Source organism: Myripristis murdjan, chromosome 11 (assembly GCF_902150065.1).
Source record: "Myripristis murdjan chromosome 11, fMyrMur1.1, whole genome shotgun sequence".
Lineage (NCBI taxonomy): Eukaryota > Metazoa > Chordata > Actinopteri > Holocentriformes > Holocentridae > Myripristis > Myripristis murdjan.
Window position 1 is genome coordinate 19039993 of NC_043990.1, and position 22280 is coordinate 19062272.

Consider the following 22280-nt stretch of genomic DNA (forward strand, 5'->3'; position numbering starts at 1 on the left):
CCTCTTTTCCTCAACTCCTCCACATTCACTGCTCCCTCTTGCGCGTACGGCGAGCAGCAGCAGCAGCAGCAGCAGCGCTTTTCTGACGCACCATCGGAGCCGAGCATCCCAGTTGCACAGGCTATCAAGAAAGACTCTCGACATCTCCCCATCGGACCTCTGCGGTCAAGATCACTTTCAGCACATACTCTTTGTTTTTAGCCCTACTCTCCGCATCCCTTCGCTGCATTTTTATGTATATATTCAGCGGTGCATTTGGCAGGGATGCCCACAGTTGCCATCCCTTGGCTGGGAATTTACTCCGGAGGTGAATTTGTATCCATAACAACTGTCAGCGAGAGTGGCTGATTCCGATCTACACTTAGGAGATCTTCCTCGTGTTTTTTGGGCCATCCTTTTGGACAGCCTTGTGGTTATGCGATAAGTGTTTTAAATTAAAGGTAAAAGGGGGGGTTCGAGTTTTAGGGCTGCTGACAGGAGAGCGCTTGGATGACGGACACCGAGAGGCAATAGCTCTCCCTCTGCAACGCAAGTCTCCTCTGTGGTGCAGTTTTACTTCTGGACCCTTGGAATATTTTTACAGAGACGTCATTATTGAATAGAAATATTTCTCAGTTTGCAGTCATAAGTGATACGACGAATTTGGCCACTGCAGGGGCTGCTGCGGCTTTCTAGTCTGGTCCGTTTTGATATAGGCTACGATTTCCTTGTCGGGTGGGCGACTGAGCATCCCGGACGAGCCCGAATTTGCGATGCCTAACCTGTGAGGGTAAGGTGGGATCTCATTTGGTCACCTTACACGGTAGCATGGCTCCAGCCCGGAGGGACTGCAGCGGCTGGGAGATGATGTTCCTCCCGACGGGATGCCTGCTCCTTTCTGTTTTGCTATTTCAACCTGCCCTGGCCAAGGTGTGCAACGACCGCACCAGACACGGGCAGGACAACAGCTGGTTCACCAGGGACGGGGAAAAGTTGCCCATCATGGTCCTTATGCCCATGAACGAGTCGGCCCTGATGAGCAGCATCAGCCAGGGGATCGAGCCCGCGGTCCAGCTGGCCATCCAGCATATACGGGAGTCCAGGAAGTACTCATTCTCACTCATCACCAAAATCTACGACACTGAGGTAAACATACAGTTTGGTCTAAAAGCCTTTCACCAAGATACTGCTGGTTTGGCTCAAACATGCTTTTAGCAGTTACAAGCGCGCGCGGGTCTATGCATGCGTGTGTGTGTGTGTGTGTGTGTGTGTGTGTGTGTGTGTGTGTGTGTGTGTGTGTGTGTGTGTGTGCGTGCATTTGAGCGCGCGCGTGTGCCTCCTTGTGTGCGCGTGTGTGTGTGTGCGCGCGTGTGTGTGTGTGTGTGTGTGTGTGTATGTGTGTTAGTGTGTGTGTGCATTGCCCCGCAGCGCTTGCAAGCTGCGCTCCGGTGCGCGTCCATGTGGAAACGCTGGATTCTGTCATGTTTGGTCCATCATCCGCGCAGCCTCGTTGGAGGAGAGAGTGTTTTTCATTGAACTAAAGTCATCTGCTGTCGTTATTTGATCACACAGCACGGTGCTCGAGCCTGCTTCCCCGCTATGAGTACATCGCAGCTGTCGCCTGTCGTTGATACTGTATTTAAATGCCATAATCGGGGTGTAACCTGGCACCTTTAGACACTGCATCACACGGGTGCTAATCGGACACACAGTCCACTCTCATGTGCTCTCACAGCAGGATTTACATAGCGGGCTACGTACATTACTGTGCATTTTAATGCTTGCCATAATCATAGGCTAAAATAAACGACGGAGCCTTTGGATGATACCGAGGTCAATCATTGCCGTAAACAGAGCGAAATTAAATCAACATGCAGCAATAATTTTTTTCCCCTGATCGCCACTTTATTAGAGGTGTCGATGCATTCCGCTTCCAGTGCGGCTATAAGCATTTTTAGTCACGAATCACTGTATTTTCTCACAGGAAAGGGGCTGGTTCACATCGTGCCTGAAGATGGCGGTAATTTGATGTGCGATTTCTTTTGAGTCCTTGCACTCTTGGAAGGAGCTGAAATTGACAGCACTCAAGCACCAAATTAAGATCAGTTTATTTGAAAACAACAACAACAGTTACGACAACGACAGTACATCAGTATTTCATGTCCTTTAGACGACTGGTCATCGCTAAACCTCTAAGCTTGATTTAGTGTATCGTATTACGCTTATTTGTTTACACTAAAATTATTTACATCCGCCAGATGGCTTTAGTGATTTAAGCGCTATTGGGGCACAATGCAATAGAGGAGAATAAAGGCTCTAGGTGATATAGCTGTCATGTCAACATGAAGACAGGCTGATGGTTGAATCAGATGGCATAGACCTGCTTTTTGACCAATTAGATATGAATCATTTCGGCAGTTTAAAGCTGTAACCTATATAGTCCACAGCTGGTTCAAAGAGGTTTGACTATCGAGACATCTTAGTGTTGACTTTTTATCCTCTCTGCCTTAGATTACAACCATTTTTACTTCTAATTTCCATCATTTACTCATGAAATTGTATCTGAACAGGTGCGTCCGTGTGAAAGGGCATGCAAATCTCTGTTGACAGACGTAAGCCCTCACAAGCGGCATGCACTCGAACCATGGGATTAATATGCTGTTATGAGAGTTATGATTTTTCCCCTCCTATTCCCTGGGAGAAAAAACATGAGCTGGAAGCAAGAGGTCAGTGGGCCAGCTTGACATCCGCTTGCTGGGAATGTCTGATAGTGATGCTGGCTTTCTAATGCTGGCAATCAATGGAAACTCATGAGAACAGTGTTATTTGATGACTTTTTGGTCAAAGGCTAAACTCTATTACACTGTACTGCTGCCAATCCTGTGTTATTTGACATTTTTATTGTACTGGCTATCTGAAAATCCAAGCTCTGATCATGTTAGGAAATGTCACAGTAAAATAGTCAGTGCCCATGCTAAAAAACATCCTTTAAATTATTCCCTCAACAACATATACTTGCTTATACCCCCTTGCACAAATAACGGTGCTAAAATATGTGGCCAGCGCTCTCTCTTTTGGCAATATTCTCCCTTATAGACATGCATTTATTACCTAGTTTGTAGCTGAATATCACCCAGATGTGTCCTGTTTGCTGGAGTTATTAAATCTCTAGGAAAAAAAAGCTCCCTGCCCACAACCTCTGTTTACAAGCCACTGGAAATCGCCATCTGCAGTCTGACTGCTACTGTTAAAGTCAACAAAGGACCAAAGATAAAGCCCCAGAGCACAAATGACGATACATTACTACATCTGGAAGTGGTTATGGTAGACATTTAGTGAGAATAATGAAGAAACAGTTGGAGACTTAAAAGAGAGAGGCACATAATTTGAATAAAATCTAACCACGAGGGAGCATATTATTAGTTGTTCATATCAGATGAAATGATATGAAGCGATCACAGCTTCTCAACACTCATGAGCATTTACAGATAGACAGAAGACATTTGCCCTGAACAGTGTTATAGCTGTAGTGCTGACTGTATTGCTATTGGAGCCATCAACATGTTTACAAGAGTGATAATGCTGAGTTAGTGATGGCTGTGTTGTTAGCAGTTTACAATACATGTGTTCATTACACATTTATTGCCATGTAATGTCTCTGTTACTCTCTCACTTGCACACTCAAACACACAGACATATACACAGACAGTGGGGGCAATCCTCCCACCCATCCACATGCATAGACACACACATACACACACACACACATACGCACTGTATGCACCCAGTTTCCGTCATCCTGCATACTTATGTCAGAAAACAATACATGCATCAGTGCATTTGTTACAGCTAGAAGCAAGCCAGTGTGTGTGTGTGTGTGTGTGTGTGTGTGTGTGTGTGTGTGTGTGTGTGTATGTGTGTGTGAATATGTATGTGTGTGTATGTGTATGTATGTGCGAGCACTGGGATTTAGCCCGGCAGATGTAAGTAATCAGTCCCTGAGCAGAGGCTCTTTATCCCTTTATCCCCTCTCGGTGGAGCCATGGGTAGGCTGAGCAGGCCCAGCCCATCCCCTGGTGCTGTGAAGCTGGGTGGTGCTGCTGATGGTGGTGGTGAGTCCGGGGCACTGGGGGCCAAACCACCAGTAAAAGCTGGAGAGCTGAGGCTGTGAATGGAGTTGGTCGATGGTTGCAGGGCAAAGGATTGAAAAAGCATTTACTGGAAGTAGAGCAGATGCCCCGATTTGGAATGCCTGGGGACGGGGCACCAGTGTTGGCTGTGCTTGGGGCAGTGGGAGTGCAGCTCAGTGGCTGATCAGGTTATAAGGCTGAGCTGCTGAGATATTTCCCAGTATGGGCATTATAACGGACAGAGGCAATTGCGGATGGGGGCACGCCTTTGCTTTAAAACCTGATCGTTCCAGGTAGAAATGAAGCAGAATGGATTATCTCAACTGCAAGGCTGAGTATTGGGGCAGGAGTTGGCCTTCCACTGCAGCTCTGGATGTGCGAGTGGGGGTTTTAGTGTAACAGGGGACTGATACTGTAACTCTGCAGGCTTAGAGGATCAAAGCTTTGGAGAGGACAGGAAGTATTGGAAGAGAATGGAAGGGAGACTTTGGGCAGTGAGAGTGTTCTAGGCTAAGCTATGCTAGTTCACTGGCTTATAGGATATGTGACAGGCCCCTTGAGGGAAGCCAGTCAGAGAAAGTTCTCTCATAGCAGAACAGATAGGAGGATGTTTTGTACAGAGGTATGCAAAATATTTTGAATTTATTAGTTTGTATTCACCTATGATATATATACACTACTAGATATCAACTATTAAATACAAATGAAAATCCTCTATAAGGACTTGGGTTGGTTCACTCAGAGGGATTACGGTTGTTAAAAAAGATCCCCATTGTTACTGTGTGAAGTGAATCAATAAATGTATACAATTAAAGCATGAAAGGCCTGTACGTGCAGACCACCCTGCAGCATTGGCTGCCTTTAGTAGGCTGATTTCTCTTAACGCTTAAATTGAGAAGAAAGTGGGTCGAAAATAACCTGTGTTTTTTTTTTTTTTTTTTTGCAAGATTATTGAGGAATACCTAGAACATGAACATATTTAATATTTTTATGTTCTAGGTATTCCTCAATAGTCTTGTTTTTGATATCATCCCATTCAAATTTTCAATCTTTGTTTTTAGTCTCTGTAAATGGGTCAAAAATGACCCATAGGCATTTCTCATGGAATCTTATGAGAACATTTGATCTTTATTGAATATAAAGCCTGTTTATTATTAATCACACCTCAATGGTCAGGGGTGTAACCACTTATCAAGACTATTTTACACATCATATCATATCGAATCGTATCATATCAATATTATCAATATTGCATACATCTTGTTTTTACTGCTGGAACTCATATCACATTTGCCTAACATTGCACATTTATTACCACAGGTTGCAGATTTTTTTTATTATTATTATTATTATTTTTATTTAAATAATCAACTCAGCCTTTCAAGATAGCAAGCTGACACCGTGTAGCTAAGTTAGCTGGTTAGTAATAGTAGTGTTAGTAGCTTTATTTGTATGGCATTATCAAACAGCTTGCTAACACAATTATAGGTTGGGTCAGTGTTTTGTAGACAAACTAGACCAAAATGAGAGTGGCAGATGCTTAGGCTACCTGGGACATTTGTTTTAGATTTTCACATGGCCATTAAGCTGCAGCCTGGACACATAATTAGTATGGTGGGTGGGTTGCTGATTTGATTTAATGGTAAGTATACCTGTTATCCACTAGTTAAATACACTTTAAAATGTGTCACACAAATAAGAATATTTTAAGTTATAAATCATTCTTGTGCACACAACATATGTTTATTAAATCAATTTTGGCAATGGGATGAAAATAATCAGCTTAAATTATTGCAAAATATTTTGAATGTAATATGGGTCATTTTTCACCCACTCATGGAGGAGTTGTAGGTTCCAATCAGTGATGCATCTGGGTCAAGGTAGCATCTCTACCTTGGGAACGAAATGCAGGGGCCATGTTAGACGCTTGAGCTGCATCCTAGAGATGAAACAGGCCTGCCATGTAATAGACTGTGGGGGCAGGGTGAGAGAAGAAGAAAATCTAAATTGCTTCACTAGGCACTTCAGAAGAATGAGTGGTTCAATACGATTTCACCATTGTGTCTGTGATCCAACACTTTTTGTAGTCAACTGTGGAATGGGCAAAATGTTAGGTGATTTAAAAAAAAAAAAAAAGGGTTGATAGTTTCATTAGAGGTAATTAGCAATTTGATCTTGCTCTTAGAAATCTTCACATCTTCACATCAGTGGTCATGTTCAGAGCAACACCATCTTCTTGGAAAAAAGCTCACGCATCAAATTGACAAAATGCACTTTAAGGACATCTGCTCCCTTGCTATCATGTTTCCTATATTCCTTGAACTCAGAGGAGATTGAACACATGTATTTTTAAAGACAAATCAATTCAACCACAAAGACACTCAGGGTCTGCAGTTGCATATGCGGATCTCTTTTATGCACACTGCACTAGATATTCAGATAGGTATTTATAGTACAAAGCTGTCCATCCATGCGATACTATGGGCCTCCTGAGACCATGTTAGCATGACCAGTGTTCCTGAGATACTGCACACAGATATAGGCTGCTTCCCCTACTCTCCTCTGAGGACTACAGTAGATGCAACATGTCACATTTGCGCACATGTTGGCAGCCTGGAACCACTGTACAGTACACTTGTTCACAGGAGGCAGAAAACCCCCCTGAGCATATGTAAGGCATTTTGTCATTTTGTCAGAGGAAGTTAGGTTTTCTGTGAAAAAGCATTACCATAATGGAGGTCACGATGCTGTCAAGCATAGGTCTTAAGTTGAGGAGAGCTGGTTCAGTGCTCTTAGTCTTTTTAGTGGTTGAGGGGAATTTGTGTTTGGCAATGTGTCATCTGAATATTTCTAAATGCATTGTGTGTGATGTATACATTTGCACATTTTTATTAAAAAAAAGTGATATTCACTCGACCTAGAAAGGCAACTTTGCTGAGTGAGTTCTCTAGCGCTCTACATAATTGGGAATATATTACATATATTACTGACACTGGCATACCACCATATGTTTAGCTGATATACTGCCATACACACAGCTGTTCACCCACTATAACTCACCTTGTGTAAAACCATTTGAAGTGGGCCAAAAGTGCCACCGCCGTTGGACAGTCATTATGTCAAGGTCTCATATGGTACGCCACACATTATCTAAATATCTGACATCTATTTGCCACTAGCGGCGACCCATAGGGGTCACCCAACAGTTCCTGCCACTATTCCCAGGAAAGAATATGGTGAATGTGAGAGCATAGGAGGGAAAAGCAACTTGTGACAGCTGTGGTACTCGTAAGGCAAACAGAAAATGCTGAGTGTGGCTGTATCCAGTGACCCGACACAAGTAGTGGGGATCAATGTGTAGCAGCCCTTCTCACAGAATGAACAGGATCTCAGGGGAGAATCAGAGAAAGACAGCGAGCGAGAGAGAGAGTGTGTAAGAGAAACACAGAGAGAAAGAGAGAGAGAGAGAGAGAGAGAGAGAGAGAGAGAGAGAGAGAGAGAGGCAGGGAGGGAGGGAGCGAGAGATGTGTAGGGTTATGAGATGGGAGATCCTGAAATAGGATTATATCATCTTCCATGCAGGAAGAGGAAACGGCTAACCTCTTAATTATTATTGGATCATAATGTAATGCTATTTGTGCTGTTGCCCTGAGGCTGCATACTGTAGGTTAATGGCCATGTGAAAATGTGCAATTATTATATACCATTATGTATTGGCATTAAATCAGTTCTAGGATATCAAGATCTTTTATGTTTTTTATGTCCATCTCATTTAACAGGTTTTCCATACAGTATATTAACCCTCCTGTCGTGTTCGCGGTCAAATCTGACCGGTGTACAAGTTTTCTCTCCAAAAAATGCAGTTAATTTCATCTGTTTGTCATGAGGTTCCATGACTTTGTTCACACATGGCATCTGAACACATAAAATAAATTTGGAGAATTTTTATTAATTTTTGAATGTTTTATTTAACTTGTATACACCCATCGTGTTCCCGGTCACAAATGACCGGTCATTAGAAATGAATGGGTAAGACTACAATTAGTGTATAAAATAGAGTTAAACACATTCTCACAATCCTTTCCCACACCCCAACATGCAGGTGTCTTTGAGCAGACACAGATGTGTGTGAACACACACACACACACACACACACACACACACACACACACACACACACACACCTTATACCCCTTTCTGGCTTCCATGGCAACCCCCACGGGAAAGTACCTCTCTGACTTCTTTCCCACACCCCAACATGTAGGTGTCTTTGAGCAGGCACACACACACACACACACACACACACACACACACACACACACACACACACACCTTATAACCCTTTCTGGCTTCCATGGCAACCCCCACGGGAAAGTACCTCTCAGACTTCTTTCCCACACCCCAACATGCAGGTGTCTTTGGGCAGGCACACACACACACACACACACACACATACACACACACACACACACACACACACACACACACACACACACACACACACACCTTATACCCCTTTCTGGCTTCCATGGCAACCCCCACGGGAAAGTATCTCTCAGACTTCTTTCCCACACCCCAACATGTAGGTGTCTTTGAGCAGGCACACACACACACACACACACACAAACATACACACACACACACACATGGACACAGACACACACAGACACACACAACTTTGCCCCTTTTTGGCTTCCATGGCAACCCTCACGGGAACCTACCACGGGAACTGCCAACACCTGACACCTGTCACCTGACACCTGACACCTGTCAGGTGTCAGGTGTCAGGAAGAAGACCCAGCTGAAGTTGTGGTCACCTTTCGGTCCAAAAATGGTCATTTTTCCTGGACCTCATCTCCACCTGAGAGGAACTTTCAGCTTCCATGTGAAAATGTCATGAGGATGACTAGCTAAATCATACTGGTCAATGCTGACGGGAACACAAAAGATGCTATTTTTTTGCCACTATTTAGAAAATTGAAATGTTTTCAAAACAGTGTCCTTGGAAAACATTGAAATGAAGTACTCTGTGATAAATACTACAATATGTTTCATCTGAGTATTTGTTATAGTCAAAATAATATCTATATAATGTTTTTTTCCCTAAAAAACGAATGGTATGATCTCAGGTAAATTAGGCCTACAGCACATACATAGCAAATAGAAGTTCAAAACTTGTCATTTTCACAAGAGCAGAAGTTGATAAAAAGATCTAACACAACATTAGGTGATAATATGTATCATAGTGGATTTATAATCAAATATAATGTTACCGGTCACATGTGACCGGGAACCACATGAGTGTTAGCCCAAAATGAACAGAATAGGAGGGTTAAGCATGTATCATGTTATAATAATTTGCTGTTTTCAATGTGATGGTTCATTCAAAAGCATGAAACACTGGTCAGCCTTTACTGAAGTTGCTAAAGTTCAGTACTAACTGCTGACCTTTCGGCTGAGTCAGCTGTCCAATGGCCTGGTGTGAAGAGTCAGTGCAAGACAAGCACTAACATGGACTTTCTGTAGCCTGAAGCTGGTTTTACAATAGATACTGTGACACTCAAGTGCATGCATAAAATACCACAAGCACATACTATATAAATGAATAGATCTGTATCATGTGGGCACATGACACACAGATGCACACACACACACACACACACACACACACACACACACACACACACACGTTTCACACATAAATGATGACACGGAGTAGCTGTGTTTGGTTTTGGCACACCTGAAGCTCTGCCTGCAGCGTCGTCAGCTGGGTAGTTAGACATGAATTGTCAGTCTCAGTAAGAGTGGAGCTGCACTACATGAGATTGTGTGGTACAGCGTCAGTACACTCATCCATCCTTCAACCAAAAAAAAAAAAAAACCCTCACAGCATCACCACAATGAAAACAGTTTCCATGTGTTATTTGAAAACTGTGATGAATTATTAAAAAAGTCTGTTTGCCTCTTCTTAGCTCTCATTTTAATTCTTTTCCATGTGCATCCCTGCATTATCATAACGTCACATGAAGGCACTATGGCCTTGGCTCTTGCATTTATTACTTCATGTGGTGATGAGGGAATTTCAACTTTTCTTCATTGCTCTGGATAAGAGTGTTGGCTAAATACATAAAATTTAAATGTTTATTTATGATTATGAATGTTATCAAGGGTTATGCAAGCAATTGCTGCAGTTGACATAATTGAGGGTTTGCACTATGGGGATAAAATGGTGGAAACTGCCTTTAAGCAACACATTTTGTCCCTAAGAAAGACACAGTAGGCTTACTTTGGCCCTTTGTGCTCCCTCTGTAATCTCTCTTTGTGTCAGCCCTTTGACTACCACCACTCCACAACCACAATAGACTTGACCTCTTGACCACTATTTCATGTTGACCCCTGAGGGCTGTCCTGAGGCTTAAAAAGGGAAATTAGTCATTTCTGACTGCTCTTCTTTTCTGGTACATTACACCATCCTGACCCTTGGGCAGTGTCTCTTAGTTAGTGCGCTAATAACACAGTGCTTTATCTGATGCAACATTGGTATGCCAAACACTAAAAACTCAACAGGTCACTGCAAGTGTGACAGAAACAAATTAGCCTCCTGGCTTTTTCCACAGAGGACTTTGCATCTGCCTGGAGTAGATTACATTTGCCTAGATTTGAATGTTTGTGTGAGGTACATTGCTAATTTGATAGAACCAGACAAAGTGTTTGGCATTATCTCTTGTCGGCCCAGCTATCCTGCAGGGCCTGATGTGCTGACCAAGTTGAGAGCTAATCGCATGACGGAAGAAGCGGGTAAACTCAGTTTCAAAAGCACCTTAAGGAGCCCCTGTTTGTTGCTTGTAAAGCTTTGAGAATGCTCAATTGCTCAATTGTGCTTGAGGGCTGCCGGTGGTTGGGAAAGCATGAGAAATAACCACCGTAGAGAGTGAGTGTGAGTGCTGCTACTGATGCGAATATCACATTTGCAGGTGAGTGTAATTCTTGGAGATGGACTCAATCTCCCCACACAGATATCATTAACAAGCACGCAGCAGCCTCCTGCGGAAATTAAACACAATATAATGCTGTTGTTGTGTGAGTCATTCTCATTATCGCACATCTCTTGCTACCTGCCTGTCAACCTGTTCTTTCTGCACCACTAAACCTGCCTTGGTGTGATTGACAGGAATTGAATTTGGATGTTAGTTCATTGAGCTAAGTGATATGGACTGAAGTGCCCCAGTGTCAGCCCAAACCCATGCATGGTGCAGTCAGTGGGCCACCCTGGAGTTCAGCAGCACCATGCAGACGCAAATGCCCTGTATGATGAGCGTATGACACATCAGGGCAGAGAGAGGCCTTTATGCTGGTGCCAGGCAGAGTACTAATTCCTATATACTAGTGTCTAACAATGCTTTTTCAGGTATACTAAAAAAGACTATCAAATAAAATTCAAAGCAGCTCACCGGGAAACATTTATATCTAAAATTAAACATATGTTGTCTTGCGGAATTCACTGCATCCTAATTACACCCAAGTGCCATGCTCATGTAACAAAAGCTTTAATGAATTCAGTTTTAGATAATCAATTAGGTTTGAAATGAATTTGTCATTGTCACATTTTAATCTTCCATTCTTCGTGCCGTCCTATTGTGTTTCCCCAGCAGATGCTATGATGAGACATCTGTTGCTGTGCCCCCTGTGCAACCTTGCCTTTCTTGTCTTTAAGACTCTCCTGTCATTGGGATGCACAGTCATTCCAAAAGGTGGCGAACCAGGCTGCTGGCTGTCATTAACATTAAACAAACATTTACTCTCTGATTCACTTGGCTTTAGTGTGGTGCATAGGGATTTACATCCACTGGGAAATCACCCAAGGGGTAGAAAGGAGTGGAGGGATGGATAAAGAGGAATGATACGCAAAAAGCGGTGCTGGAAACTGACAACTTCACGATGGTGACATAATGGAGGGTAGATGGAAGGTGAGGCAGATAAGGGGGAGAAAAGGCATTGAGAATGTGATGTGAAAGGGGAGGTAGATGAGAGAAAATCTTCCATATTCATCTTAATTCAGTGCTTCCCAAAATACTGAAAATAAGATGGCTGCCGTCACGTTGAGTGCAACGCTGAGTCAGTCTGGCTTGCTGCTGCTGGTGGCGCATCTATGAAGCTGCCATTGATCTCTGCATAGCCAAACCATTTGCACAGCCAATTACCACACTGAATGTTTACCCCTGCTAAAAAATGATTCCCTGCAAACTGCGATATTTTTTGGTTTTTGTATGAGTGGTTTTCATAATGATATTCACAATATGCTTCTGTTGTTGTCTGTGGATTGAACTTTTTTTTTCTCTGCACGCAAAGTTTTTGTGTGCTTTTGGTTTCCGACCCCAGTGGATGTGCCCTGCTGTTGCATGTCAGTAGAATTTCCATCACTGAAAGATTGTGTATATGTGAGAGAGAAAGAGAGAGAGTGTGTGTGTGTGACAGAAACAGAAGCAGAAGGAGAGAAGGACTGTGTGTCCAGCGTGGGTTTTCAGTGTGTAGATTTGCTTGCTTACATCACCTGCCCTCTGATGCTGTGTGACCTTTCACCTTCATCACACAAATCAGACCGGCTATGGCGCATTTTGACCACATGACCTTTAGAAAAGGATGACTTGTTTGCTATTGATAGTGCTTTTGTCAGCCATTGTAGTGCAGTAATCCTTAAAATGTTGATTTGATGTGGTACGCACCCCTCTCTCTCACACACACACACATACACACAATCAACTTCTCTATCTTCTCTGTCTATCGCATTCTCTTTTCAGATCTGTCTTACTTTCTGCCCCACTCCTCCTTTCTTTCACATCCATATTCCCCCACAAACATTGAAACACACACACACCATAAACATGCACACACAAACAGACACTCGCCTCCCTGCCCCCATGTCACTCTCCCATGAGTGGACAGAAATGAAAGGATTACCATGGAAGGGGTGTGGCGTTGTCATTAGAGATTGGACAAATACTGTGTGCATGCTCCGGTCTCTCTCAAGGGGGCCCAGCACTGAGCAACGAGCAGAGAAAGTCTGTCCTTGTCAGTTTTGTAATTACATTAAAGCCCGTGTAATTCCTAAGCAAAAAAGGTCCCACCCCTAGCCTGCATCTTGGGAAGGGATATGTTTGTGCATGTGCAGGGCCCATGCATGTGCGTATGGTGAGTGTTTACACTCTCTAACACAACCAAAGAGGCTGCTTATGAGTGTGTGAGTGCTTGCAGATGTCAGCGATGGCCTGTCCACATGCGTGTGTTTGGGTGACAGGATAGGTGGTCTTGTGTACTTCTGGCAACACAGAGTACTGTACAATATATCTGTGGTTATAGTGTGTGTGTGTGTGTGTTGCACTCCCTTGGGCCGATGGTGCTCTGCACTTCTTCCCAGGGGGCCATGGAGCTGTGTTGTCATGGCCACAAGTGTGATGTGTTGAGACTGTATTGAGGCAGGTAGTGCAGGGATGTGACAGTCATTCTCTTTATGTATCTGACTGTCTCTATACACACACACACACACACACACACACACACACACACACACACGCAGGCACACACACACATCTTAGAATAATTGTTAATATTCCTTCACTATTTTATAGCTCTGGATTGTGAGCAAATGCCTTATTATGTTGTGGTTTTGCTACAGAATTCTAAGTTAGAAAAGGTTCCCTAAGCTCACACTATACACGTACATAAAGACTAAAAAAGCTGGTTACTTTTAACTGCAATATGGCCAGATAGTTTGCATGGTCAATGCCAAAGAAGGCCTTCAGAAGTTAACTGTTGGCTAAGGGTCTCAACACTGGTAATATTTTTTAAGTGCTGGCTTATGGTTTATTGTGAGCTGTAGAGGTGGATGCTGAAGGCTTAAGTAATGCTATCAGTTGGCATTTCTAGCTAGCAAAAAGTTGAACTCTTATTTACTTATTCTGAACAATCGCTGTGATCTGATGTTATAGCAGTTTTCTGAAAAAGTGCACAAAACAAAACAAAACGAAACAAAGCAAAACAAAACAGAACAATGTGTGTTGTTCACACTCTTATTGTGTTGTATTAACTTCTTACACTGTTCTGTGATGGTGCTGTGCTCTTCAGAAAGCTGAGCCAGACACATGAGTATGTCTATATAATAATGTAATTCTAGTATTACTAACACTGATAATTTGTTGTGATCATTTGGAGCACTTTGATTTCAGGTGGAGTGTTTTTCCAGTGGAACTGTGGGTCAGTTTCTGCACTTTGGACTACTGCAAAGAATTTGAAATGGTTTTCTTTTGCAACTTGTTTGGATGCTCTTTCCTTGAAATGTGTTATAAAGGCTAAAATATACAGTAGCAAAAACATACCTTCATATGTGACCCATCCTAATACATGTTAAGGAGTGATGCTCTTTCATTAAAAACTTCACAAGTGCCACTCCATTACAGGGAGAGATGCTCCAGCCCTGGATAAAACTACAGAGGCTTACTCACTATTAGGGAAGAATGATTTAAACTCAACTCAATCCTGCTCTAATTAATATCAATGATGATATGAATGCAAAATTGCAGTGGTACAGTATATATCAGTTTTTCATGGAGAGCTGTAATTCTTTGAAAATTTGTCTTGGCTCAAATGTGTGAGTAATTCTGGCACATTTTGCACCAAATTAAATGTTTATATGGCAATAGCTGTTTTTCAGTACATTTGTTTAATTGCCTTGCACATATTGGTAAGACAGTATTAAAATTGGCACTGCCCCACCTGGACAGAAGGGCACCAGCTGCCACTGGTGCACACAAAGACATCCTTAATCTCTATCTTTTATCTCACACACACTCAGGTTTTGGTGATCTCAGAACACATTATTGTCGGTAGGGATGTCGTGTTGGGCGGTGTTCTCAGTGGCACAAGATCTTATTTTCCTTTGGTATTCACCATAGGATTCACTGCTCACTTATTAGCCCCACACTGGGAACACCATATTTGGTAAAATAAAAACACATTCTGAATTTTCATGTTCACGTTGGGATGTGAAAAGATACACAGTACAATATACTGATCACTATAGCCAATAGTGACTGACTTTGTCATTTAACCCTATTTTACTAGATGCATAATATGGACAAAAGTATAGGGCCACCTACACATTACACCTGCATGAGCTTTTATAACATTATAGCATTATTATATATAGCATTCTAAATCCATAGGCATTAATATGGAGTTGGTCCCCTCTTTGCAGCTAGAACAGCTTCCATTCTTCTGGGGAGGCATTCTACAAGATTTTGGAGCATATCAGTGGGAATTTTTGCCCATTCATCCAGAAGAGCATTTTTGAGGTCAGACACTGATGTTGGACGAGAGGGCTTTGAGTTCAGTCCAAAGGTGTTGGGTTTGAGGTCAGGGTTCTGTGCAGGCCAGTCAAGTTCTTCCACACCAAACTCACCCAGTCATGCCTTTATGGACCTTGTTTTGTGCACTGGGGCTCAGTCATGCTGGAACAGAAAAGGGTCTTCCCCAAACTGTTCCCACAAAGATGGAAGCAGAGCATTGTCCAAAATCTCTTGGTGAGCTGAAGCATTAAGATTTTCCTTCACTGGAACTAAGGAGCCAAGGCCAACCACAGAAAAACAAGCCCATAGCATTATCCCTCCTCCACCAAACTTTACAGTCGGCACAATGCAGGCAGGCAGGTGACGTTCTCCTGGCATTCACCAAACCCAGACTCATCCATCAGACTACTAGATAGACAGGCGTGATTGGTCACTCCACAGAACACGTTTCCACCGCTCCAGAGTCCAGCGGCAGTGTGCTTTACACCACTCCATCTGACGCTTGGCGTTGTGCTTGGTGATGTGAGGCTTGCATGCGGCTACTTGGCCATGGAAAACCATACCATGAAGCTCACAGCGCACAGTTTTTGTGCTGATGTTAATGCCAGAGGAGGTTTGGAGCTCTGCAGTTATTGAGTCAGCAGACCATTGGCCACTTTTACACACTATGTACCTCAGCACTTGGGGAACCTGCTCTGTAACTTTACAGTCTGCCACTTGGTGGCCGAGTTGCTGTGGTTCCTAAACGCTTACACTTTGCAGTGAAACCACTTACAGTTGATGGTAGAATATCTAGGAAGGAAGAAATTTCACAAACTGACTTGTTACACTGGTAGCATCCTATTACATTACAGTACCACTCTCAAATTCAGTGAGCTCTTTAGAACGAGCTATCCTTTCACAAATGTTTGTAAAGGCAGACTGCATGGCTAGCTGCTTGATTTTATACACCTGTGGCAAAGGGACCGAATGAAACATCTAAATTCAGTGATTCAAAGAGGTGTGTCCCGATACTTTTGTCCATATAGTGTAGTTTAAGCATTTAAGCCTTGAAATCTCACTGCCTGGAGAAAAACCCTCTGGCTGCCCTAGAGAGGTATGGCTCATACATAACAGAGGATTATGTTGTCAAATTTACTTGTTAGAGGGCTTTATAGCAGAGGATTTGGTCACATCACCAAAAAATCAAGTATACTTTGAGTTCTAACCAAGTGCAATGTATTGATAATTACAGCTTCAATTTGGACATTCCAGTGTGAAAAAAAAATGGTGTTTGACCAAATCGTGGCTGTGACTCTGACTTTGATAGTGCAGAAAGGCAGAAAACCAGTATTATGGGATTTAACTGGAGTAAAAATGGCACTGTGACAAACCTAATTGTCAGTGCTATGACACTGCTGTGTCCCTGCCCTTCCCGAGAATAGACCCTCAGCTGGAGGGATCATACAATTTGAGTCACACTGGTGAATAAGGGACTTCATACAACACCTGTGTGAGGCACAGCCACTATAGTTATCATTTTAGAGAAACAATCACTTGGATTTAACACATTAAATCAAAAGGATTTGCTTCCATGAGGATCTTTCACTGTGTTATGCTCATCAAACACTGTAAGGAAGCAAACTGTCAGATCACATTTCACTTTTCATCAGCCTGAGTGTGCTGTTAAGATTATATGGTCATCAGACACTGAAAATCTAAATGCTTTTAATCTTGTTTCAGTCTAAGAGAGGAAATATGTACCGGCACAGTGTGGTAGTGAAGTCGTTGTGATTTGTCACTGGTAGTGGGCCCAGCACGCATCCATGTGGCACACCACAGCTCTCTGCTTCAGTGCTGCCTGATACACATCAGACCTTTGTGCGCTTGCTGCCGGCGCATAGTGGTTACCACTTCCCCATCGGTGATTGCAGGGGCCTGTTAGCAGAAAGCAGTTAGTGAGCCCATTGTGTGCCAAGCCAGATAACAACAGACAGTGGAATCACAGAGGTAGCCTACACAGACACACTCTCCGCCACACTCTCTAAGTGTCTATGTACGGCAGCAGCGGTATACACATCTGTCATGCCAATCCAAAGCAGGCAATCATGCCACATGCGGTCACAAAAGGCTGTGTGCTGATGATAAGAGATCATTTGCAACCGAGCTCCATCCACTGTGGCTTAGTCCTAATCTTTGCATGTGTGTGTGTGTATTTGCATTTGTGTGGATGGATGGTTAGATAAATTAAAAAATGAACAATTAAATTTTGCTTTCTGGTATTGTATCAGTGGAATTGTGTTTTGTCAGGGAAAAAAAACAACATTATCACACCTGAGTGACTTTTGTTCATTCGAGCAATCCCTACTGCATTTACAAACGAACCTCAATCCACACACACATGCACATACATAGACACGTGCACACAAAAACAGCTATCTGGAATATGTTGGTTTTGGCTGCTGTCCATATTTTAATGAAGTAATTTTTCTTTGACTAGTGTACTTCTAAACAGACAGTATCATAGACGATTTAGCAGGAATTGTGGCGATGTGGAATTAGTGAAAAGTGGTTAGTGTTATCCAGCCCGCTCCAGACTGCAGCTGATGGATGGCGTTGGGTCCTGAGTAGAAGGACCTGAGGCGGGCTGTCTCGCTAATGAACTGTTACTGTAAGGCAGGGCCCTTTTATTGCCTCCTGTCTGCCTTCTTTATAGGGAGAGGGGGGTGCACTCATGACCTGTCTCTGAGTCCCTGTTTATTAACACACTTGCATATAAGGCAGGAGCCTTATACACATGCATGCACACAGACACAGGAGCATGTGCGTGCACACATACAAGACACATGTGTTCACAATCTCAAGATTGGGTCTCCATGAAGGTTCCCAAGGGGCTACTTACAGAGCCTGTTAGACAGCAGACCAGAGGCAACTGATCTGATGACCAAGCAAGTGACTGGTGAATGGGGCCAGTTAGTGAATAGTGTCCGCAAAACTAAGGTTGTAGGTACAACTCCCATAAGGTGCAGGGCTCTATAAATCACCTCTTTGCTGAATCTGTGTTTTATTTGACACATGACCTAACCTACTGTGTAGGACCAACAGAAAACCACAATGGACGACACTAGCTACACAGCTGCGGCAGCACTCCATACTGAACAGCAGTAGAAAGGGATTTCCAGTGGTGACACTGGAACTATAGATGCATTTAGTGAATGTACATTTGGCCAAATGCTTTAGTTATATAAAAAAAAAAAATAATAACAAAAATCTGTACCAAGTTGTTGAGGCTTAAACCAGTAGACTGCAGTATAAATAGTAGATGCAGGGTACATACCATGTGGAGACTAATCCAGGGATAAGAGCTCCACTCTCTCTTTACTCTCTCTACTCTAATTTTCCTGTGTGCTACAGTCAGAGATAGTTGTAATGCTGGGTTGCTTTTTGTCCACCTGGGCTTCACATCAATCAGTTCACTGCAGTCATGCCATAAAAACACTGTCAGTTGTAGTCCTGATCAATATTGCAGGGGCAGTGTGTTGGGGCGGCTAATTTAGCTGAGAAGTGACCACGCTGGTTTGAGGAATCTTTGAGTACACATTTTTCTAAAGGGGTCAGTGTTAGAAACTTGAAGTATAAGTAGAGATTTGCCAAAGGTTCCATAACCGGTTGTTTATAGGAATGCATGGTAAGAATAGCTTCTTGAGCTTGAAGGCTTAAAGGAGCTTTCAGGATAGTGGAAAAATTTTAAATACTTTCGGTGTGCCTTGACCCTGGATGTGATGCTGGTACATTTAAGCATCGAAAATACATCTCATACATACAATGTGCGTTTCAGCTGCTATTTTGGAGCTTGGACAAGCTCCATGTGGAACCACAAGCTATTACTGGCACATTGACAAGGCTCCTCTCACTTCACTTTGAGAGACTTTGGGTGCTATTCAGAGAGCGCTGAAAATCTGAAACCTGGAATATTGCGATTACAACTTGCCCTGTCAAAAAAGAATCATTAAAATACATTGCCAACCTTTTCTAGACCACTGGTTTTCAGAGGTAAAATGTGAAACCTGGAAATTTTGGATTATAATTGGCATGTTGAAAAGAGATTGCAGGGATATATTTAGGATAATCTAATAATCCTCATCTCAGACAGCCTTATCTGGTGATAACACTATTAACGTGATTAGATGCTTTTTCTTCCATGCTGATTTCTTGCCTCCAAATGCACAACAATCCTTGCCAGAGAGCAGCCCTTTGGTTCATGTAGCCCAACTGTGTGTATTGATTCCAAGACTAAAGACAGGATGATGGCAGGATGCCTTTTTTCTCCCTTTTGGGAGACATCCAAGGACAATGGATACCACCCGTTTGCTGTTATTTTTATTTATTTATTTATTTTTTGGACATGGGCAGCTCATTAACAACATGAATCCATGTGCAACTAAATTTCATACTGGCATACTGTCAGGTAACCTTCCATATTCATAATAAATAAACATTATTTAGACATAAATATTACCTACACAATAATTGAAAGAAGTCTCTTGATAACATCCTATTTTCATTTGATTTCTAACACCTTCTTTGGTTGCCAGGGACAACAGCTTTTCCATTATGGGATGTTTCATGGCCACAGTTGGATGCTTGGGGAATGCTCTCCCAGGATTTTCGCCACCACTGCCAAAAGATACTGGCCGGCACTTCTTCTGCCAAACATCTTTTATTAAACCCTTTCATTATGTTTGACATTCCAAGATAAAAGACAGTCTGGGGACTGCGTGTCACATGCTCCACACTCAGCCACCTTCCATCCACACCAAACAAGATAGATACAGCAATTACATTGCCATGGTAATATATATTGGACTCAGACACTAGAGTGATGGGCAGTTTATATTTAAAATGGCCGCCTGAGTTTAGCAGGGCACCCTCATTTTACAGTAAGACAAGACCAATGCAATGTAGTGCAATGTATCATTTCTACTTTTTCTAGTGTGATGGTTATTAGGCTTTTGTAGCCTTTTATTACCTCAATTGTCTATGATTGATGTGTCCAATGAAAGCGGAGCGCTGGTTAGGCCTGATGACACCGCAAGCTGTGAGAAGGAAGGGTGCCTATCACATTAATTCAATAGTAGGCAGTCAGATTGTGAGTGAGATTTCATTATCCCATGCGAAGCAGATAATTCCAAGGGCCATCTGGAAGGATGCAGGACATTACTCCTAAGGTGTGTTCATATCAACATTCATATTCACATAGACACAGTTATCACAACCCTGCAGTGTTATAAATGTAAACAAGACATCTATTGGCCAGCATGACGCTAGGCAAGCTATCTTCCTACTGACATGCGTCCAAGGAGCGGAAACCAATGAAGCTCTGCCAACTGTGACGCTCTTGATGTTGCAGTAGTTGTTAGTGCAAAGTCTATTTGTGTTAAGCATCTGCCAAACAACTCAAAATGCCAATGCTCAACATCAGCTCCCAGGTCCATTTTACAGCCTCTTTAAAGGGAAACAAACTCTAGTCCACACTGAGCCATGGTAGGTGTTACAGTATGACTATCCTAATTAGCATTTTAATGGAACATTAGCAATTAGCATAACCATTAAGACCACAAGTGCTTCCTGGGAAATAAATAAACAGATTAATTAATTAATTAATTGATTAATTAATGAATTAATACAAAAACACCCACCACCACCAAAAAATAAATAAATAAATAAATAAATGGAATGCATGTTTTGAACCGATGTCACATGGCTACATCAGTGCAATTAAGTTGCCACTTTTCAGCCTTGGCAGACAAATGTGTGGAGGGTCCTTTGGCTATGCATTGCATTCTAATATATGCAAATGGTTTGGAAAGGGACACCAGTGAGATTTGATGGTGTGCACATGCTGTTCACTTATTCATGAGCTTGGTACTACCGCTGATGGTGTATGGAGACATCCATCATGGACGCTGTTGATTAGATTATGGTGAACACAAATAATGACACGGATGGCACATGATTTCCCATATGCCGCTGCACACTGGGATCACAGAAACCTCATATTTAATCCATATACAAAGGTACTCCATGAAAAGACACACCCACCCGCACAAACACACACACACACACACACACATCCTCATCCTCCCCTCAGAGACAACCTCTGAACTTAAAAAAGAATAAGACGCACACAATCCCAGGGTTATGCGCATAAATATTTAAAGGCTGCATGCTAAACAATTCTCCAGCACTGACCTGTTGCTTGATGTATTCTCATTGAATAAATGAACGCGTCTCATATTTACCAGATCATTGCTTTTTAGATGTATGAATCAGAATTATACATGGTCCCTGGCGGTTGCTTGGAGCCTCCGTCTACATAAATATTATCTGTATGCCCTAACTCAGTGCTGCTCTCCGCTCTGTTGACTCGCTCTCAAGCGCAGGGGAGCTGCTATTGATTTCTAGAAGGCCTTCATTGAAGCATCTTCAACTAAGTGGAATTTGCATTTTCGGCAGCTGGCTTGCCATCTCTCTTTGTATGGAGCATCCCATTTTGTTTTGTTCTGTGTGTTGTTTTTTGGCTTCATTTACTTGCGTTTCTGACGTCTGTCTTCACTGATGCTCTATTATTCCAGAGTTCTCTATCTCTCTCTCTTTATATCCACAGGTCAGCTTTGATAAAATATTCAAAGTTAATGAATGGTCAGTGGATGAAGAGTATCAATAAAAAATGACGTATTGTTTTTGAGAGATGAAACCAGTGGTTTATTTTAATTACTATATTTTGCACCAGTGTGTTTTTGTGCTTTGGCCTTGGCACTCACAAATAATGAAAGCAGCAGAACTAAGT

General features: G+C 42.5%; 1 protein-coding gene across 1 annotated transcript in view; it reads left to right on the plus strand.

Moving 5' to 3' along the window:
- The first annotated feature begins 807 nt into the window (after positions 1 to 807).
- gabbr2 (gamma-aminobutyric acid (GABA) B receptor, 2) overlaps positions 808 to 22280 on the plus strand; it is a 194593-nt gene continuing 173120 nt past the window's right edge. Inside the window, exon 1 of the mRNA XM_030064382.1 lies at positions 808 to 1125. Within this exon, the coding sequence (XP_029920242.1) occupies positions 808 to 1125 (318 nt within the window). The remainder of the gene's footprint in view (positions 1126 to 22280) is intronic.